Source organism: Geospiza fortis, unplaced genomic scaffold, assembly GCF_000277835.1.
Source record: "Geospiza fortis unplaced genomic scaffold, GeoFor_1.0 scaffold432, whole genome shotgun sequence".
NCBI classification, from domain to species: domain Eukaryota; kingdom Metazoa; phylum Chordata; class Aves; order Passeriformes; family Thraupidae; genus Geospiza; species Geospiza fortis.
This window is the reverse complement of record NW_005054436.1, coordinates 782,362-801,884: the sequence shown is the minus strand read 5'-3', so window position 1 is coordinate 801,884 and position 19,523 is coordinate 782,362. Positions and strand designations below refer to the sequence as shown.

At 49.7% G+C, this 19,523-nt stretch overlaps 1 protein-coding gene across 2 annotated transcripts in view; it reads left to right on the top strand.

Moving 5' to 3' along the window:
* The window catches only part of MAN1C1 (mannosidase alpha class 1C member 1), a 49,846-nt gene that overhangs the window by 9,651 nt on the left and 20,672 nt on the right, over positions 1 to 19,523 (top strand). For both annotated transcript variants that reach the window (XM_031062078.1, XM_005427094.3), the window contains exon 2: positions 6,767 to 6,863. In XM_031062078.1, the coding sequence (XP_030917938.1) occupies positions 6,767 to 6,863 (97 nt within the window). The remainder of the gene's footprint in view (positions 1 to 6,766; positions 6,864 to 19,523) is intronic.

Genomic DNA, 19,523 nt, shown 5'->3' with positions numbered 1-19,523 from the left:
GAAAAGGAAAAAAACCTTCCCTTGCCATAATGCAGGTCTGTAAAAACAATCCTGTGTTTGTGTTTCCATCCACCTTCCCATCCAGCGTGGGGGGATCCTGGGGAGGAGCTGATGGATTCTGCCTGCCTGCTCAGCTCTTGCTCGTGCTCACCTGGAATGCTGGGCCCTTTCAAGGAGAATTTGTAGTCTGTGTGTAATTAGGGATTTACAAAGCCCTGTGCTGTTCATGCTTGAAGGGAAGTAGCTGAAGTGGAAGAGCCCTCAAGGCAGCCTGCAGGAATGAGACAGTGCCCAAAATCTTAAGAGCTCAGGGAATTTCCTGTGTGGTTTGTGCTGCAGGCTCAAAACCCAGGAGGGGACTCGGAGGTGACATTTGAAGGAGCATCATTACTAGGGAAGTACTTTTTCCCCCACTTTTCTTTCCTTTAAGTGTGCTGGAATGCAATAGTAGTCCCTAAGAAAAGCCAGACTGTCCAGCCTGGAGTGAAATGGAGTTGAAGAAATGCAAAGAGCAGTGTCACACAATGGGTGCTGGTGGCTCTCTGGTCCTCCTGCTGTCCTGTGTGCCTGCAGCAGCTCAGGAGTTGTGTTTGCCCCTCAGATTGAACAGGGTCAGCTCCCCTGGGCAGGTGCAACCTGGAGCTCAGGGATTGCCTTTTGCTGCCATCTCCCTACCCCAGTGGCAGCAGTGCCTGAGTGGTGACAAGCTGAGGACAGGAGGAGTATTTATTGTGTTTATTGCTGGTGAGGCTGTGCAGTGCCAGCCTGGCTGTGCTCTGGAATATCCTGAGTCTGATCAGCCCTAGGGGCTCGCAGGGAACATGAAACTGAGGTGTCAGGGTGGCCAGGAACACAAATTCCTTTTATTCCCATCAGAATTTTCCCCAAGCTTTGATTCTGGGAAGCAAAGGAAGAGGAGGCTGCAGTTTCCCTCATGTCTCCACTAAATCACCCCGTGCTTTGGTCTAGACTTGCAAATTTGTTCTCAAAACCATTGTCAGCCTCTTCCAGGCCAGCATCTCATTACACAGCTAACTGCAAAATCAACTGCTCTTGCTGACATGTTTCCTGATTTAGATGCAGCTGGATCCAGCTGGGGTTTAGTGCCTCAGATAGCCTGAGAAGGGTTTTATTTTTTTCCCCCTCTTGACACGGTTAAATCTAGTTGCATTAGGAATTTAATTAGGTGTTAGTTTAATTGTGGTTTGAGCTGTTTTCTCCCATTCAGCTTTCCTAGCAGGGACTGACTCTTGAGTTCTATTTCTGTCCTTGCCACTAACACTGACAACCTTGGGCTGCTCTGTGCTGGATGGGGGACTGTCCTCCCAGTGCTTTTTTCTGTCCTCCCAGTGCTTCTTGTCCTGCTTTTCCCTGATTATGCTGGGCAGGGAGACACAGTGACCTGGCTGCCTGGGAACAGCAAGGAGAGCTTAAAACTTATTTTTTTTATATTGTGACTCGCTGGAAGGTGATGTCTTCAATTCCTAAAGAATTCCCCCATTGTTCCAGTGATGGAGATCAGTTTTCTGAGCAATGTCTTTGGCTGTTGTGCAAGAGAGGGTGAGCTGTGGTAGCAGCTGATGGCAGAAAAATCCACCCATGCCGCTTTGAGAAGGAGCTGCCAGGAGTTTGCCAGAAAGAAATCAAAGCAAAGCCCCACTCACCTGTTGCTGGGATTGCTCCTTTACATTTACTTCAGATAAAGCTGCCTGTAGCAAGCAATTTCTCTGTCTGCCATCTCCCCCTGAACTCTCAGCTGGTGTGCTTGCAGGCAGGAGCTGACAGGGATGGAAATTTTGGGTGAGAATCCTCCAGGAAGAGTGGAGCCCCAGGGAGGAGTGCTGTGCCCAGGCTGCTGCTTTGGGTGTGAAAAATGAGCTTTTTTCTCGTGTTTAAGGAGAACCTGATGGACCAGGTGAGCTCAGGCTCAGAGTGTCCAGTGCCCTCTGGATATTTCCATCCTGCCCAGTCTCTGAGTGTGTTTTAGCTGGAAGCTGCCCAGAGGATGTCATTCACCAGTGGGGAGGAAAGAGCTGGGGCTGGGCTTGTGCTCTCCTGGCTTTCCTTTGGAGTGACAGGCTCAGGTTTTACCCCCTGGCCATCAGTTAAAGGGATGAGTTTGATTTGGAGTGGGAGGAGAGAGGGGATGTTGGATTACCACATTTGAGGGCCCATTAAATGGAAATCTCTGCAGTTCCTGAGTGCTCCATCCCGGCAGGAGAGAACATGGCTGCTGGAAAACAGGCAGGTTAGCCAGGAACTGCTGGAGTTCCTGTTGGGATCTATTGGATTTCCTGTAATCTTTAATTATAAAGTGTAATTACTTTAGGATGGATTATCAATGTTGGTGTCCATCTGTGGGAGTTGCTTGGTAACGTCGCTGGAGCTGCAGCTCCTCCTGCTCTGCGCTCCCAGGCTGTTAGAGGCAGCCAGAGGGAGGCTCTGGCTATCAGTGTCTGCCTAAATGGAACATCTCCATGCTCTGGAGTGAGCACACAGCCTTTTTGTTATCATTTTGCTGTTACATAAAAGCATTACCGGGGACACGGGCCCACAGAAGTAACCTGAGAAGTTGCTCAGCTTTCTATTAAAGGTTTTCAAATGAATTCCAGCCTTTTTATAGCATTCTGCCCTGCTGTTTGCCTGGGTATTTATATCTCCATGTGCAGCAACACAAAATAAACATGATGCTGTTTCATTACCTTTTCTGCAGATCCTGAATTATACAGGTTTATGCAAGTCTGATAAGGGAAAAATGCATCCATTATTCCAAACAGAAATGAGTTATCCCAATGTGTTCAGGCACACTTCTTCCTACAAGACTGACAGTTCCTCTTTTTCTTTCTTTCTTCTCATCTGGCAAATTATGTTTTATACAGGAGGGCAAAATAGATGGCATTATTGCAGCTTAAAGACCCAAAGTGGCACAGAGCTACTGTGGGGCAAGGTTAAAGGTGGGAAAGAACTTTGGAAACTGTCAGCACAAATAATCTGCTTCCAGCTGCAGGAAAAGGAAGAGAGATGGGGAAAAAACAAGTTAGGAATACAATGGAGAAAGAAATATTGAAATTACACTCACCCCCCTGCCCTCTCTTTTTTTTTTTTTTTGGCTCAAACTGGAAATTTCTTTGATATTTTATAGGGGAATGTTTGAAGGGAAGTTGAAGGAAGGAGGCTGAAGAGCCACGGAAGTGGTTATCTTGTGTAGATAATGGCTTTGTGTAATGTTCCTTGGAAGTGCTTGAAAGGGGCTGATTGGTTGGTATATTTAGATTTCATCTTTTAAGCATTTACTAATTATCTCAGTCTAGATGGATAAAACTAATCAAATAGCTGTTTGGGAATGCTCTGCCTTTGGAAATCTTCCCTGTTGACAAAAGGAGGGCAAGTGATTGTGAGGGGAGCTTTTTCTTCTTTTCTTCCCCTCTCATCTCTGCTTTTTGCAAGTCCATAAGCCCTGAGATTTGGAGTGGTTTAGTTATTAAATGTGCTAAAGATTTGCACATCTCTTCAAAGTGAAAACACTTTCTTGGTCAAGTTTTTATCCCGAGCCCCATTTCCTCATTACCTGGATCACAGCATCCTCTAAATGCTTTTTGTTCTGCTGCTGCCTCTGTGAAACACAGGTGGGCTTGAAAGCCAGGTCCCTTTTGGGTTTGGATGGAGCAAAGCACAGGAAAAGATAGGGATCTAAATGGTGAAAATGATAGCGCAGGTTTTCAGAGGTCAGTTTTGTCATTTCTAATTGATTTTAGTACAGGCTTGTCTGGCTGGGCAGCTGAAACTCTCCAAAGTAACAAGTGACTTACAGGTGAAAGGAAAGAAAGAGCAATCTGACAAATTAACTTATAAATTTGGAAGTCTCTGCTATAAATCAGTTGAGACCCAGAGTGCTTAGAATACCAGGCCCAAATAGATAATTGTCTGTTAGGTGGCAGATGGCTCACTGGTGAGAACAAAATCTGAAATTATGGATCTATTTCCATAATTTTTGTGGTTCCAGTGCCATTTTTCAAATGCAAAATGGCACAGTGTTAACACTGATGTATTGTAATGTGTCAGGACCAGAATTCATAAAATATTCACTTCTAATCCTGGTGGCTCATCAGAAATGAGCCTGGAACACCTCACCACGCACATTCCCCTCCCTCCTGCATCCATCCTTCCCTTCCAGCCTGGAATTTGGAATCTCTGTGAATGTGGAGCCCCCTCTTTCAGGATGCTGCATCCCTCCAGTGCTTTGGAAGCTGAGGTGCTAAATTTGGCCTGGAGAGGCAGCTGCAGGGAGCAGAGTGGTGCAGATGCTGTCTTGGCTCTTCACCCTTTTCCAGTTGCTGCTTTTTGGAGCTGTCAGTGGAGGGAGGCAAGCTCTGGGATGCTGGGAGATGAAAAGCTGCCACGTTCTGCATCCTGCCTCCCAAAATCTGCAGGGTTCCAAGGCAGCCAGCGCCGTGTGCTTCACCTAAAGGCAGCCTGGCAGCTCCATGAGGCAGCACTGCCGTGCCGTGAGCATCAGCTCAGGGCTGAACAGAGGCAGAGTTTGGGGCAGAAATGTGTGCTGGGGAATTCTCAGCGCAGTGTGGCAAAGGCAGCTGAAGTGGCTGAAGAGGCAGGTGAGGGGTGCACGTGTTGGCTCCATCCTGGGGGAATGGGGCACTCTGGGCAGCCTCAGGCTGTCCCTCCTTGGTGAGGAGACAGGAAAAGGGGAGATTTTCCCTGGAGATGTGGCTGTTGGAGGCTGAAGGGAAGCCTGGGTGGTTTCCATGCCCTCCCTGGGATGGGGGTGTCTGTAGGCACCCCCAGGGAGCTGTGCCAGGGTTCACCCTGGACCTTCTGCACTGGAGGGGTTAAAGAAGTTGAGGGAAGGAAAGAACTTAAAATTTCACACTCAGCTTCAAATGCAGCTGACTCGGAATGACAGTGTTAGGAGTTTTAGGGAAGGAAACAGAATCATTTCCACATCCTCTGCGTGTCCAGGCTCCCTGTGTGCCAGGAGGGTGGGTCCCCATCCTCAGCCCAGGAGGTGCCTGGCTGGTTCCTCGTGGTGCAGGAGCCCTGCTGCTCCCTGTGGGAAACGCTTGACAAACACCATCCTTCCTGCTGCCAGCTCCAGGAGCAAGCTCTGACACATAAAACTGCTCTGCACTGCCCACAGAGAGGCCAGAGCTCCTCACAGCTTCACCCTGTTGTGTTCATGGAGAATGAGAGCTTCTCATTTAGAACCTGCTGCCACCGGGGGAAAAAGCCCAAAAAGAGATTTGGCAAAAATGAAGTGAGCACCCCGAGTCATATGCCTGGGACATGTTTGAGTGCATTTTAGGGAGGGGTTCTTCCCCCTCCCTGGGTCATTATTTAGTTCTCCACTGACTAATTCATCCCACACTGAGTTTTTAAACCCCAAATTGCCTTTATTTGTTTGTCCAGCATTCCATCTCCTGGTGGTGTTGGAGCCCGAGTGTTAACAATCAGTTCAGCAAATGTTTATCCTCCTCCATCTGAACAGCTCCAGGAAACTTTACTTTGGAAGCTTGATGTTTAAAAAGGAGGGGGGAATCTGGGGATGTGGCTTGGTGCTAATTAAGGAGGATACTGCCAGGGGCTTGTGATGTTGGGTTTGTGAAACACACAGCTGGAGGGGAGAGTAAGAGCTGAGATGACAGGAGGAATTTCAGGAGGAATTTCAGGCCAAGGGAACCTGTGATTCTGATCCTGAAACAGAGCAGCCAGCGCTGCTGCAGGCACGGGACAGGAGCGCTCTGTGCAGCGAGGATTTTGTTTAAACTGCCATTTTCCCTCAAAAGCCTGGTCTGAGGGAAGCATTTCAGACTTCTCTTATCTTTGTTGGAGAACATGGCTGGTTCTCTGAAGCCCCCTCTTCCCCTTTGTTATCTTTTTTTGCCAGGGATTGAATCCAAGGATGTTCAGGTCAGTGCAGTGCTGGGGCTGGAGCTGCTCAGAGCCAGGCTGGGGGTTAGAAAAGGCAGCTTCATTTAAGGCACTCCTTGGAAGCTGACAAGTCCCAGTCTCTCCCAGGTGAAGAAAGGACACTTGCATGTTTAATTTGTCCTCCCAGAGGGGCAGGAGGACAGAAGAACGTGCTCTGGGATGTGTGTGTGTGTGTGTGTTGGAACTTGCACAAGCACTGCCCCACAGCCCTCAGGGGAAGGTCAGGGTGCTGGGCCCGGGCAGGACAGCTCAAACATCCCAAAAGGAATTGTTTGAGTTGGAAGGGGTTGCTCAGAAATCACCCAGCCCCTGTGCAGAGCTCTCTGAGGAAAGCGCTGTGGAGTTCTGAGAGGAGGTAACAAAACGTCATGGATTTGGTCTTTGTGAATGTTTTCTGCCAATTAACAGAATGAAAACCCCTGTGCAGTCCCCAAGATCAGTTCCTCCCTGTACTTAGGCACTGATCAGCTTTGGCCTTACATTCTTAGCCCATTTTAACAACATTCTGAAATACTCTCTGAGAAAGGCTGGGAATTCAGAGATGGAGACAGCGTTTTACAAATCCCACGTGGTTTGCAGGGCCAAGGTGAAATGTGGGGTTTTGGTGGGAGATGTGCCAGGTTCTTCCCCAGAAATGATGAGCTGGAGACTTCCCAACCTCTGGCTGCAGCCCCACTCCTGGTGTTCAGTGGGAATTCAGATTTTAGCATTAACAGGCCACGGGTTTAGCAGTGAGTGGGAAACTGCCATGGATTCCCAGAGCTCAGGTGTGGAAATTCTCCCTTGTGCTGACTGTTTTCACTGCCTTTTGCCCTCCCAGATGATGAAGTTTGCCTGGGATAACTACAAGCAGTATGCCCTGGGGAAGAACGAGCTGCGCCCGCTGACCAAGAACGGCCACATCGGGAACATGTTCGGTGAGTGGGGCTCAGCTGCTGCAATTCCACTTTTCCTGAGCTTTGGAAGTCACATGTGCAGGGCAGCTCCTGTCTCTGCAGGGCAGGGAGGTGTCTGTCACAGCTCTGACCCCGTCCCTCTCGTTGTTGGTGAGATGCAAGGCTTTGATTCCACGTGCTGTGCCTGTCCCAGGGCTGGGACCTCATCCCTGCAGGCAGCTCCCAGTCCCAGCCTGGGGCTCCTCTCTGTGCACAGCCAGCACCAAATGTGCTAAAATGAAAGTGTCTTTATTAAAACATGAAGCCAGCCCAGAGCTGACAATGCTGCTATTTGTCTGGGCTTGTAGGCTTCAGGACCTGACCAAATTGAGCATTTTCTCTCTCGTTTCTCCACTGTTGAGCAAGATGTGAATTCCATGAAATATTGAGCGAATCAATATTAAAAGCTCTTTATACTCTGTGCTAACTGGCTTGTATAATTTTACTCTTTAGCAGATTACCTTTTTTCATGTGAGCCACTTTCAGCGCTATTCCCTGGCTCATTCTGGTGGGATACTTGTTGTGACTTTGAGGTATTTGTTGGCTTTTGGGGATGTAAATTGTCTTTTTGCTGCTCTGCACTCAGAGCATTTCCCTGCTTTGCTCCCTGAGCCCCTGCCTGTGCCATGAGGAGCCCTTCCTTTCCCTTCCCATCCCTGGGGAATTCGTGCTGCTTTCCAGGGGATGTGTGTGCAGAGATTATGTCCTGGAGTTCTCTCCAGCTCGGGGCAGAGCAGAGTTCCTCCCTGAGCAGGTTACCCATGATTGCAGAGGGTGGCACTGAGGGTTTGGAGAACACTCCCATCCTGTTCTGCGCTCTGTAGGTGCCCAGGTCCTTCTCCACATCAGCTCCAGGACCTGGGGGGAGCTTTCAGCCTGCGGAGATCTGCTTCGTGCAGACCCCAGCCCTAATCCTGCTCAGCTTTGGGGGCTGAGGTGTGGGCAAGGGAAATGTGAAGGTGGAAATGGCACCAGGTGTCTCTGACACCATCAGAGAAGGCTTGGGGTCGCCTGATTATGGCCTTCCAGGACCTGAAGGGAGGACAAGGAAGATGGAGAGACCATTGATGAGGGTCTGGAGTGACAGGAGTGGTTTCAAAGGGGCAGAGGGCAGGCTTGGATGGGACATTAGGGACAGGTTCTTTGCTGGGGCGTGGGGAGGCACATCTGGCTCACAGCTGGCTGGGCTGCAAGGACGCCCATTAACCCTTGTGGAGGCTCAGGGAAGGAGGTTTGGGATTGTCACAGGCTGGGTGTGAGCAGCCCCTGCCCCTGGCCAGCCCCTCTGTGCCAGGAGCACTGATTTGGGTGGGTTTGGCCTTTGCTTTGCTCTTTCAGCCCCCTCCAGCAACAGCCAGGTCCTTTACTGGAGACTCTGCATGGAGTTCAGAGCAAGCTGAAGCGTTTTGCATCTCTTCCACTCTGGCAAGCTTGTCAAAATTCCTCAAGGAGTGTGCCAGTAAACAGACAAAAATATTGAAAGCTTTAAAATGCATTTATCATGCGAAAACAATTGACAGTACTTATGCTTGTTTGCAGTGTGCCTGTGAGCACTCTCAAGAAAAATGCTTTGGAGCACGAGGATTTGCAGACAATTGCAGAAAAGCAGCTACATGGTACATTTCAGCCTTTTAATAGGCTTTTCCTCCTCCTGGCTGTGCCTCTAAAGGAGGGCAGCATCAGGCAATCCCTTGGTGCAGCCCTCTGTCCCTCTGAGGAACCAGGACAGGGCACTGTGGCCCTGCATTGCTGCCCATTCCCCCTCCTGTCACACCAAGTGGCTTTTTATCCCAGACTCCAGCTGGAAAAGAGGCAAACTGGGTGCTCTCCAGGCTGGAAATGTCAATATTAAGCTGAGATTTCTCTGCAGCTGCTTCCATGTGGGAGGGGAGGAACCTTTTTGGGGCTATTTTGGAGAGTGTTTGCATGCATGGGAAGCAATCAAGTTCCTGAAGGGTGAATTTGCTGTTGTGGATGTGCTGCTGCTCACATGGAGCCTCCAGTTTGGCAGCCTCAGCCTGGGGGGAGCTGCTCTTGATCAAATATTCCCTCTAGTCCAAGTAGGAGTAAAAATGAACTCTGAATTCTGCTCCTGCAGAGTGTCCTGCTTCTCCTGGCAGCCAGGACAGAGCATCCCTCCCCCTTTCCTGCCTAGGTAGGAAAACTTGGATCCCCAACCCCATTAATCTCTCCAGAGATCCAACTTTGCCGTTTCCCAGGTGTTTCCAGCATTCCTCCTCTCCTGGACTGTGATCTGGAGATCTGGTCTCATGTTCCTGCTGGTGCTTGGTGTTCTCCAGCTCCTGTTTCTCTCATCAAGCCTCTCCCACGTTTCTGGACAGAGTTTATTTGCACAGAACTCCTGTGATTGCTGTCATTTACAATCACTGCAGCTCGAGAGCCCTTTCCTCAAACCCACAAGCTGTGCTCCTTTCATCAGCATTAATTATTCATCAGCGATGCTTGTGATAAGAAGTGCCACGCTGAGCAGCCCAGCCCATGCCCTCCGGTGGGGTAAACGTGGTTTAGGCTTTCAGCTGTGGGATGATTTCCCTGGCAATGGTGCCATGGGAGTGGGCACAGTGCCCCACAGGGGGATGATCTCTGCAGGAGCAAACCCCACATCACAAGGTTCCAGTGACTCCTAAAGGCTGCACAGCTTGGGGGGTTAATTATGAATTAATTTTATTGTTATATTTACTATTTATATTTATTATTTTGATTATTATTTATTAATTTTAGGTTCAGGGTTGTCTGCAGAACGCCAGGCACTGCTCAAACCAGACCCCAAACGAGCTGGTTTAGGAACATTTAAGGAAAATGGCACAGCTGAGCTTGAGGCTGAGGGTGAGGCTGGAGATCTGCAGGTACAAATTCTGCTCCCAGGGCTGCTGCAGTTATTTTAACCCTTCTGAACACCTCAGCCCTGCTGCCTTGGGTGCTGTAGGGCTGAAATTCCGTGGTGTTGGCAGAGGCTGGCTCCCTGGGAGCAGGGCTGCTGGGGAGGGCAGCAGCTCTGTGTGCCACAGCCCCTGAAATGCACCTGTCACCCTGAGCTCCAGAGCACTGGATTATTATTCTGCCCACTCCCCAGCTCTGTCAGAGCCACTTATTTTTCTGACAAAATGTTTTTAAAATCCTGATAGCTTTACAGAGCTTCTGTAGCTACGGGAGGGTGAGCTGGCATCTCGTTCTGCTCGTGCATCAGCTGAATTGTCAGTTACATTTTGATTGCACAGTCTTTTAACAATGATAAGGTGAGAAGCCTGATTTTCAGATATCTCTTGAAGTGTGCAGTGCTGGCAGCAGAAGAATCTTTCTTTGACTTATACCCTGAGCCAATTTGTTCTGAAATCAGTGACAGCAAGTAAATATGGAACCCTGCTGTGCTGTTAGGCGTTTCTCACCACCTAAATGCACGTTGGTTTATTAATTTGAGTTTAAAAATAGCAAACCTTAGCCAGGTTTCTCCCCTTTTTTCCCTCTTTCCCCACTCGATATCATGCCTGAGATCATGAATTGCCCCGTTGCAGCCATTGCTCCTCTCAGCATATGCTGAATTTCTGCAGCACAGTGAGGCTGTGTAGCTTCAGCTGATGCCAGCTGTCACAGCCAGGGCACTGCCAGGCCAGCAGGAGGGGTGGCACAGCTCTGCCAGCAGCTGGACTGAATTTCTGCAGGTGTTTGCACCTCACCCTGCAGCAGGGCTCTCATGTTTGATTGCCTGGTGACAGGGCCCAGGCTGGAGGAATTCCTGGAAAAGCCGTGGCTGTGTTTGTGTGCTGGGCTCAGACTTTGGCTGAGCTGTTTGCTTTGAGGACAGGAGGTCACTGGCCTCAGCTGCCTGGAAATGGGGCTGGTTTGGCTCTAAGGATAAAAAAAAGGGGAAGAAAAGCAGTGACCACATGAATATATCCAGAGAGGCCTCTGGAAAGGACCCAGCTGATTGTCCTGAGGTCCAGAACCTTCAGGTTTGTTCTGCCTGGCAAATCCCACCAGACTTTGTCACTGCCCTGTGGCACTGTGACCTGCCAGGCTCAGATCTGGGTGGAGATTCCAGGAATCCACTGGAAATCCCAGGAATCCCAGGTGGATTTAACACCCCCAAGCTCCTGTGACAGCAGCTTTTAACAGCAGCTGCTCTGGGGCTGCCAGCTCAGGTGCTGGACCCCAGAATCTGCACGTGCCAGGGTTTGTGCCCCCAGTCTGGCCAGCTGAGCCAAGCATTCCCCAGAGAGCTGCTTCCTTCTCCAGGATTTAGCAGGCAGCAAACACACCCAGCTCGGTTAGAAGCAGCAGGAGTCGGTCTGTGAATGTATAACAGAGATAATTGAATGAAAATATTAATTCAGCAATATCCCAGCTACCAGAAGAGAAATGGGAACCTCCAATTGTGCAATCACTTACTGCACCTTTTCTGTCTCTGGGTCTCTTTCCCTGTGATCACAAAATTGCAAAACCCTGGAGAGTCCTTTTATGTGATTAAAATAATAATAACAATAATGGCTCTCTTAATTTCTGTGCTGAATTATGCCTGCTGCCTATTGCACATGACATTAGATGCTTGGCTCCATGGGCTCTTTAAAGAGAAGAATACCTTGTAATGAAGATGTTGCTGGAACTCTGTTGCTCCCTGGCATCATCATCTTTTTTGTCTTTTTCATGTGTAATGTTCCCCAGATGAATAATTTTCAGGAGGGCATTTTGAGTTGACTTTGTCTTTTGATGTCAGTGAAATCTGCAGCAACAAACTTCTTTCCTGGCAGCAGGAAGCAGGGAATCAGGATGTCCTCCAAATCCCAAACTCACTGGAGTCTGGCTGCGTGTTGGAGCTGACATTAATCCCTGTTTTGGGGTTTTTTCCCCTGTTTTGAGATCACTCCCAAGCTAATTAACCCTTCAGGAGATCTGTCCCCACTCCACTCTCACCTTGGGTCCTGCTGGCAGTGGTGGCTCAAACTTCAGGGCTCTGCTGGACCCTAAACCCCCCCTAAGCAGGGGTTTAAGCTGATTACAGTGGCTCAGCTGACTTCTCAGCTTGAAAATATTCATTTAAAAAGTTTAACGGGAAAAAATCCCCAGTGTCTCAAGAGTGGCCTCCAAATGAGGCCACCTTGGCATCGAACCCTGGCTCTGGGGCTGGGCAGGGCAGTGACTGTTGAGAAAATGTCATTTGAACAGAGTGCGTTCATCTTAGATTCGCATTTCAGCAGAGAAATGAAGTCAGGAAGGAGAAGGGGGTGGAGGGGCTGGGATGGGAGAGCCCAGAGTGCGGCACTCTGGACACCCAACCTGCCCTGGCAGCAAACTGGGCGAGTTCCACCTCATCTCCCCAAGCCCATCCATCAGCCCAGCTTCCTCAGCAGCTTCCTGCACTTCGCACTGACCCCAAGCTGAGGCTGGAGCTTAATGAGGCCTGGGAGGAGCAGAGAGTGCCCTGGGATTTGTCAGGAGTGCTTCGCGCAGCAAAACGGGGCAGAAGGAAACAAAACAAGGAACAGAAAAACAGCCATTAGAGCAGCAAACGGGAGCAGGGAAAGGGAGAAAATTGCGTGGAGCTGGGAGTGGGGAGGGTTCTGTGGGGCCTCTGTGGGCTGCTGAGAGAGGAGCAGGCAGAGATGAGGAGGAAGCCACACGTGAGCAGCCCCGTGGCACAGCACGCAGGGAACAATCAGGCTGGAGCTATTTTTTAATCCTTTTTTCAGGCTCTGGGTGTATTTTAAAACACAGTGAGCTCCTCTTTAAGATTTTTTCCTTCTTTTAATATTTTCTTTAAGCACCCCATAATGGATGTTGCCTGTGCCTCATTCTGGACACTAATTATGCGGAAATAATTGTCTAATCTTCAGAGATATTGAGCGTGTGATTAAAAGGCAGCCAGCTGAGGGTGGGTGGAGTTGGACTGCTCACAGATCCAGCTCTGGATTAGGAGCCTTTGGTGGCAGCTCCACAGCAAAAGCTGAGTTGGAGGCTTGGCACTTCCAGCTGGTTTGAACAAACATCCAGCACCCGCTCCAGGGAGCTGGGAATCACTGGGAGCCTGGGGTGGGATGGGATCCATGGGATGGGATGGAATCCATGGGATGGGATGGGATCCATGGGATGGGATGGGATGGGATGGGATGGGATGGGATAGGATGGAGTGGGGTTGGTCCAGTGCTTGATAACCTATTCAGGGAAGGAATTTTCCTTCTATCCAACCTAAACCTCCCCTGGCACACCTTGAGGCCATTTCTTGTCCTGTCCCTGTTCCCTGGGATCAGAGCCTGACCCCTCTCTGGCTCCAGCTTTATTCCAGGAGGAGTTTGCAGCCACAGCACCCCCTGCACTACCAGGAGCTACTTAAAATCCAGAGCAGGTTAAGAATATTTTAAAAATACACTTTTAGCTATGCCTTTCAATGTTGGAAATATCTTGAGACTCATGGGTTTCTACCTTTATCCCTCTGTGTTTTAGCTTTCTCTTGTTTATTCAGAGGAGATGGAAATTATACAGCAAAAAACCCCACTTTGGTTTTAATTCACTTGGTTTCTACTGCTGAAACTTCAGAAGAAATTAAGCAGGTTCCAAACTGGCTTTGCTGGGTTGGATTTCACATTTAGAACTTAACTGCTTTATCACATCATTTTGTGCTGCTGCTGAGGTTTCTTTCCACCCTCATTACGTATCTCATTGGATATTCATCTGGATTAGTGTTAGATTTTGACATTTTTCCATTCACCTCCAGGAGATCATATATCAAATGGGTCTTGCTACTGAATTTCTTCCTCTGTAATTTCTCCAGGTGCTTGTTTCTGATTTTTTTTTTCCATCTCTGCTGCCTTTTTGGGGGGAGAGGAGTTCCTTATCTCACTTAATCAGTGGGTTTAACCTCCTCCCTCAGGACATCAGCTTTCAGATTTGTCCCTGCTCGGGGCTGGCTCTGTGTGCTCAGAATGCTGTGGCAGGCATTTGTCACTCCAAGACCTTTATGCTTTCACAAAGTGCTTCCTTTTAGCCTCCCAGGATTGTTCCTGTCTCTGGAGAGGATTTTTTTGGAGGTTCAAGGAAATCCCTCAGCCTTTGCTTGAGGCATCAGTGTGAAACACTGCGAGGATTTTTTTTTTTTTGGACTGACTAAAATTGTTCATCCTCCTTGTGATGTTTTATTCCCAACACCACTTCTGCACCCTACCACACTTTATATGCAGCTCCAAAAGGGAAGAAAAAGTTCAGTGGAGGAAAATGAAAGCGTTTCAAGAGAAAGTTCTAAAGGCAGAGGTTGTTTCCTACTAATTTCAATAAACCCAGAATTTACCTCTCAGGTACAAACACAGGGTTAAGAGCATCAAATTTATTCCTGTTTCTCTGCACAGTGCTTTCCTCTGAGCACAGGATTGCTCTGGGCTGGTTTCCTCCCAGAGCTGGGGTGGGAAAACACAAACCCTGAGTTCTGAAGTGGGGGATCCCAGCGTTCAGGGCTGGGTTTACAGCTCTGGTTCATCTCCATTTCCAAGCTCCAGTCTGTGCTGTGTCTGCCAGGAAGAGAGGGAACCCAGGAACAAAGGACCTGAGCATCAAGGTCTGCCTGTGCAGGAGTGCAGAGCTTTCATGGACTTCTCCTCCAGGCAGCTGGAAGTGGAAGTCACCTCCAGGCATTAAAATTGACACCTTTTGCCTGGGCTAGAACATTCCTTCTCTCTTGGCAGGCTCCATCCTGGTTGCTGTGGGAACCAGCATTTTTAATTTCCTGACTTTTGTGTGTACATCCCAAATTGTAGCTGTGATGTTCTCTGTCACTAAGGGAGCTCTGGGGAAGGTTTGCAGGGGATGGAGCCAGCAGGAAACGTTTCATGGAGCTTTTCCTTCCCTCAGCATCGCTCTGCTGCCTCTCCAGAGCATCTTTTTGGAGACCTGCAGTTCCCACTCATCCCAGGGAGCGGCAGAACACAGAACCAGCACCCAGGGGTCTTTCAGTGCTTCCCTAAAAGCTGGAAGGTCCTGGCAGGCAATTCTGCCTCAGTGCTTACAGCTGGTCCTGGTGGCTGACCCCTCTCTGTGCCTTGTTCAGCTGTGACTCTGTGGCCTCTCCCTGGGGATGTGCTGAGTGCTTTTACCCTCTCCTTCTTTGCAGCATCTCCAGATTCCTCCAGCCTTCTCCCCTGGAGGCTGAGCAGCCTCAGACCTCCCCAGCTTTAATTGCAGGTCGCATTCCTCCTGCTGGGCCCTCTGCAATCTCCAAATGCTGCTGGAGGGAGGCTCTGGGCCCTTTCTTGTGTGAGGCATTATTGCTCTTCCTGGGGTGGGCTTTGCTCCTTTTTCCAACGTTCCAACGTCTTGGTCTGAGCTGGAAATTGTTGGTCTGAGATGGAAATTGGTGATTTGAGCTGGAAATTGGTGATTTGAGCTGGAAATTGTTGATTTGAGCTAGAAATCATTGATTTGAGCTGGAAATTGTTGGTCTGAGCTGGAAATGGTTGGTCTGAGCTGGAAATGGTTGGTCTGAGCTGGAAGTGGTTGGTGTGAGCTGGAAATGGTTGGTTTGAGCCAGAAATCCTCTATTGGAGCTGGAAATCCTTGATTTGAGCTGGAAATGGTTGTTCTGAGTGGAAATGGTTGGTGTGAGCTGCATTTCCTGGGCTGCAGCCTGGGAATGGTTTCCTGAGCGCTGCCTCACCATTTCTTCCTTCTGCTTCACGGCTCGCTGTGCTTCCCCCGGGCAGGACGCGCCGTGTGGCCTCACTGAACTGCATCCCCTGACTGTTTCCCCGATTTGCTGGGACTATTTTGATATCTAATCCTGTCAAGCAGCATACTGGAGAGCATTTGGAGGCTTTCAGCTGGGGTCTCGTTGGTGTGACTTTAACAATATGGGAGAGAAAGGGAAGAACGGGGACAGATGGTCCCAAGTGATGGAGTTCTGTGCCTTAATGTGTTTGTGCTGGTGGTAATGGAGCATTTGCATTCTCCTGGCCCACTGCATTCGCAGAGAAAATGTGTTCAGATTCTTCCATGGATGGTTATGAGGGTTCCAGGCTCAGCTCATGGGTTCTCAGCAGGCGACCAGGCCCCATACTGACCAGCACAGTTAATCTGTTTGTTCATTTTGAGGCAAAGGGTGCTTCGGTTTCTTCATCTCTGAATTCTCTCCCACCTGGGCTGCTGTAAAGGGCCAGATAATTTCTGGGAGGTGATGTTTGCTGGGCTGGGCTGGGCTGTGGATAAAACCACGGCAGGGATGAGTGGTTTTACAGCCCCAACTCCTACGTGGTGCCTGTTCTGCAGAGCCCATCCAGATCTGAGGGAAAATCACTGTCAGGAGCTCCAGGCTGTGCTGTCATAACACATCTGCTACTTTGGGGAAGCGTGTGTGAGAGGCAGAAGGGCACCTTCTTCTGATTGTTGTAATGAAGCATCTCCCCTTTGAATTGTGAGGGGAATTAGCAGCTCTGCTCATTAACTGCTACCTGTGGCTCTGGCAGAGCAGGATAATAGTTGCAGGTAGGACGTGTGTGTTTGCTTTAATGGGCCTGTTGGGACCCCTCACATTAAATGCTGCGGGTCCTCCAGGAGGTCTGCGGAGGAGCAATAAATTGAATATAATCAGATTACCTTTAACCACTCCAAAATTAATTTCAGACACCCAGAACAGGGAGGCACCAGCAGTGCTTTGCCCCAGCTGTTGTCCTGTGCTTAACCTCCCTGAACTGCTCCTCCCAGCAGTGCTCCTGCCTTGTCAAATGACCCATCTTTGTCAGAAGTAATTGCCTCTGCTGGCCGGCATCTGAGCCCCACTGCCCAGGAGCAGGAGGGAAGCTCCTTCCCAGAGGAGCATTCGAACGATTATCACCTGAGCTCTCCGTGGCCCACGGAGCTGCCCGTGTGTCACGGGAGACAGATGGGAGGCACGTGGAGAGCGGATTTGCAGCGTCTCTGCCGTAGCAGGGATGGTGTTGCCAGCCTCAGGCGAGCCTCCCCTCCTCCCTGGCTCTTTGGAACAGGAACAGTTTGATTTGAGCTCCAGGAGGTGTTGGAGTCGTGCAGGGATGAAGCAGAGCTGCTTGTTGGAGGATCACTAAATGTTGAAAGATGGTTGGAGGAACTGGGGGGAAAGAGGATTAAACTGGGGAGTGCTGCCAAGTATTAAATATTTAAGAATCAGTTGGCAATAGGTGCTTATCACGTGTCTGCTCTCCCATCCCTCTGAAGGAAGTAACTTATCTGAGGGGCTGGTGCTGTGACAAGTGATTCAGTTTTGTGCTGAACACCTTTCTTCTCCTTTTTCCCAGCGCTTAATAAGGACATTGCTAACCTGTTCCCCCCAGCCTCTCACATCCCTAAATGAGCCCAAGCTCTCTTTTGTGTCTCCCACCCATCACTGGATCAGGACAGAGCTGCCACTGCTGCTCCAGCTTGAACGACAGCCTTAATTCTCCAGGGGAAATTGATATTTGAAAAACATGAGTGGTTTGTAATCCAAAAAAGCCATTTCTTCCCCAGCTGGAACCACACTCTATTAAATTTGATCATAGCAGCCTAAAAGGCAGCACTTGAAGCTGCCTGTCTGCTGCCAGCTTTACCTGTGCAGCCCAAATGCCGAGGCTGCTCCGTGCTGCAGGTGGAGCTGGCACTCATTAGCACTTCCCAGGAGCCTGGGAGAGCTCTCCTGCTGGCAACAAAGAGCAGACTGAGCTGTGGTGTGAGCCAGAGGTTTGGGTGATTTCCCTCATGCCAGCCTTCAAAGTTCCTGTGCTCGGGGTGGGAGGCTCAGCCCGGGTTGGCAGTGGAGCTTTGGGGGCTGCTGCCTCCCAGCTTGGTGCAGGATTGATTGTTCTGCTGTCCTGAGCATCTCTTCAGGCACTGATCAGCCCCAGACCTTTCCTTGGCTGGGGGAAATGTGACTTTAGCACCCTGCAAGCACAGGATGGGGGCTGGAGCTGGTTTGGGTGTGAAGCTCAGAGGGTGACATGGTGTGAGTGACGTCCTGTGGCTCATAAATGCATGGGATTCCAGTGGATCCCTCTTTCCTCTGGAGCTCTGTGGAAATCCACATCTCCAGAGCCAGGGCATGGATAGCTGAAGAGTTGGTAACTGCAAAGCAGGGCCAGCATCTCAGGAATGCTGAATCTGCCAGGGTGGGGAAGGGGAAGAGACAGAACAGAGACTGAAACTGGGGGAAATTGTGGTTTGGGCTGATGGGGGATGGTTTGTTGGGGTGTGAGGTGGGGCCTGGCACAAGGTGTGACCCCGAGACCCCCGTGGATGGCAGCTCCCAGCTGAGGGACAGGGACAGAGCTGCCTGTGACCCTGCCTGGTGGCCTTTGCTGCCCATCAGGGCATGGAGAGCACTCAGGGGTGACCCTTTGACCAGTACCTGCGGAGGAGAGTGAGGAAGATTAATGTGAGGAAGATGGGAAAATAACCTTGGCCATGGAGTGGTTTTTGATGAGGTCCCTGAAGTGTAGGTGCAGTGGTTTATTTGGAAAGCAGAGAAAAATGAGGTTGCTCAAAAGCTAATGGACTTTTTTTTTCCCTAACTCTGCAAGAGAATGTGCTGATACAAAAAGAAATAGATCTTTTCTAATTCTAGGACTACTTCTTTGTCCTCTCTATCTCTGGCTTCTGCTACCTTGTTGCTCAGTTGTAATTTGTTTAGTTTCCCTTAAATAAAGGGAATGTAGTTACTCTGTGTTACAGCTATCAGGTTCCCAGACAAAAAACTCAATAAATAAGGCACTGGCAGGGCTGGAGCTCAGGTCTGGTGTTTCTGCCTTCATCTGCAGTAGGTACCACTCACAGGCAGCTGAAGGACCGTAATGAGGTGATTGTGGATTTAACTGAGCAGTTTTCTTTCTCCCTGCAAAGCAAACCCATTTCCCAGTTCCATTTGGACTTTCTGTTTAATTTCTGTCAGCTGGACCAGTGGTTCCAGCCCTGTCCTGGGGATCCCTGACATCTGATCCCTGCAATGGGAGCAGAGTGATTTTCCACTGGAGAGCACCTCCTGGAGCTGGAGTTCATCTCCAGTGCCCATCCCTGGGGTGAGTGCTGGAGGAAATGTTAAGAAATCAGCAGGTGGGGATGTTCCTGCACCATTCCAGGGGAGAGGTGGATGGATGGCTGCTGCAAAGTGCTTGGGAAGAGCAGAGACACCACGTTGGACACGGTGGATAAATCCATTCTTATTTCCCTTGCTTTAAACCCTCTTTCTTTTCATGCTTTGAGGAAAATTCCTCCTGCTTTTTTGGCTGGCAGGAGAAGCTAAAGGCCAGACAGGGAGCTCTGGCCTAAGCCCAGAGCCCAGCTCAGGAGCTCCCAGCCTCTGCTTGTGCCTGACCTGGAGCGCTCTGCACAGGGACTGGCAAATCTTGGCTGCAGGGCAGATTTTTCCAGGAGCTGCACTGATTTTCACAGTTTACTCGGTTGCCAAGATAATCCTGAGCTGTGTGAAACGTCTCTGTGTGGATTTCTCCCAGAGTTGGACAGTTTGCCGCCAGCCAGGAGCTGTGTGGTGACGCGGTCCCAGGCAGCTCCCAGGCTTCTCACACACATTTGGGATAAATGTCAGGAGTTCAGGCTGCTCTCCAAGCCCTGTCATGGAGAAAAAGGACCAAAAAGAACAGGGAAAGCAGCACTTGGAGATGGTAATTTTTTTGATTCCTG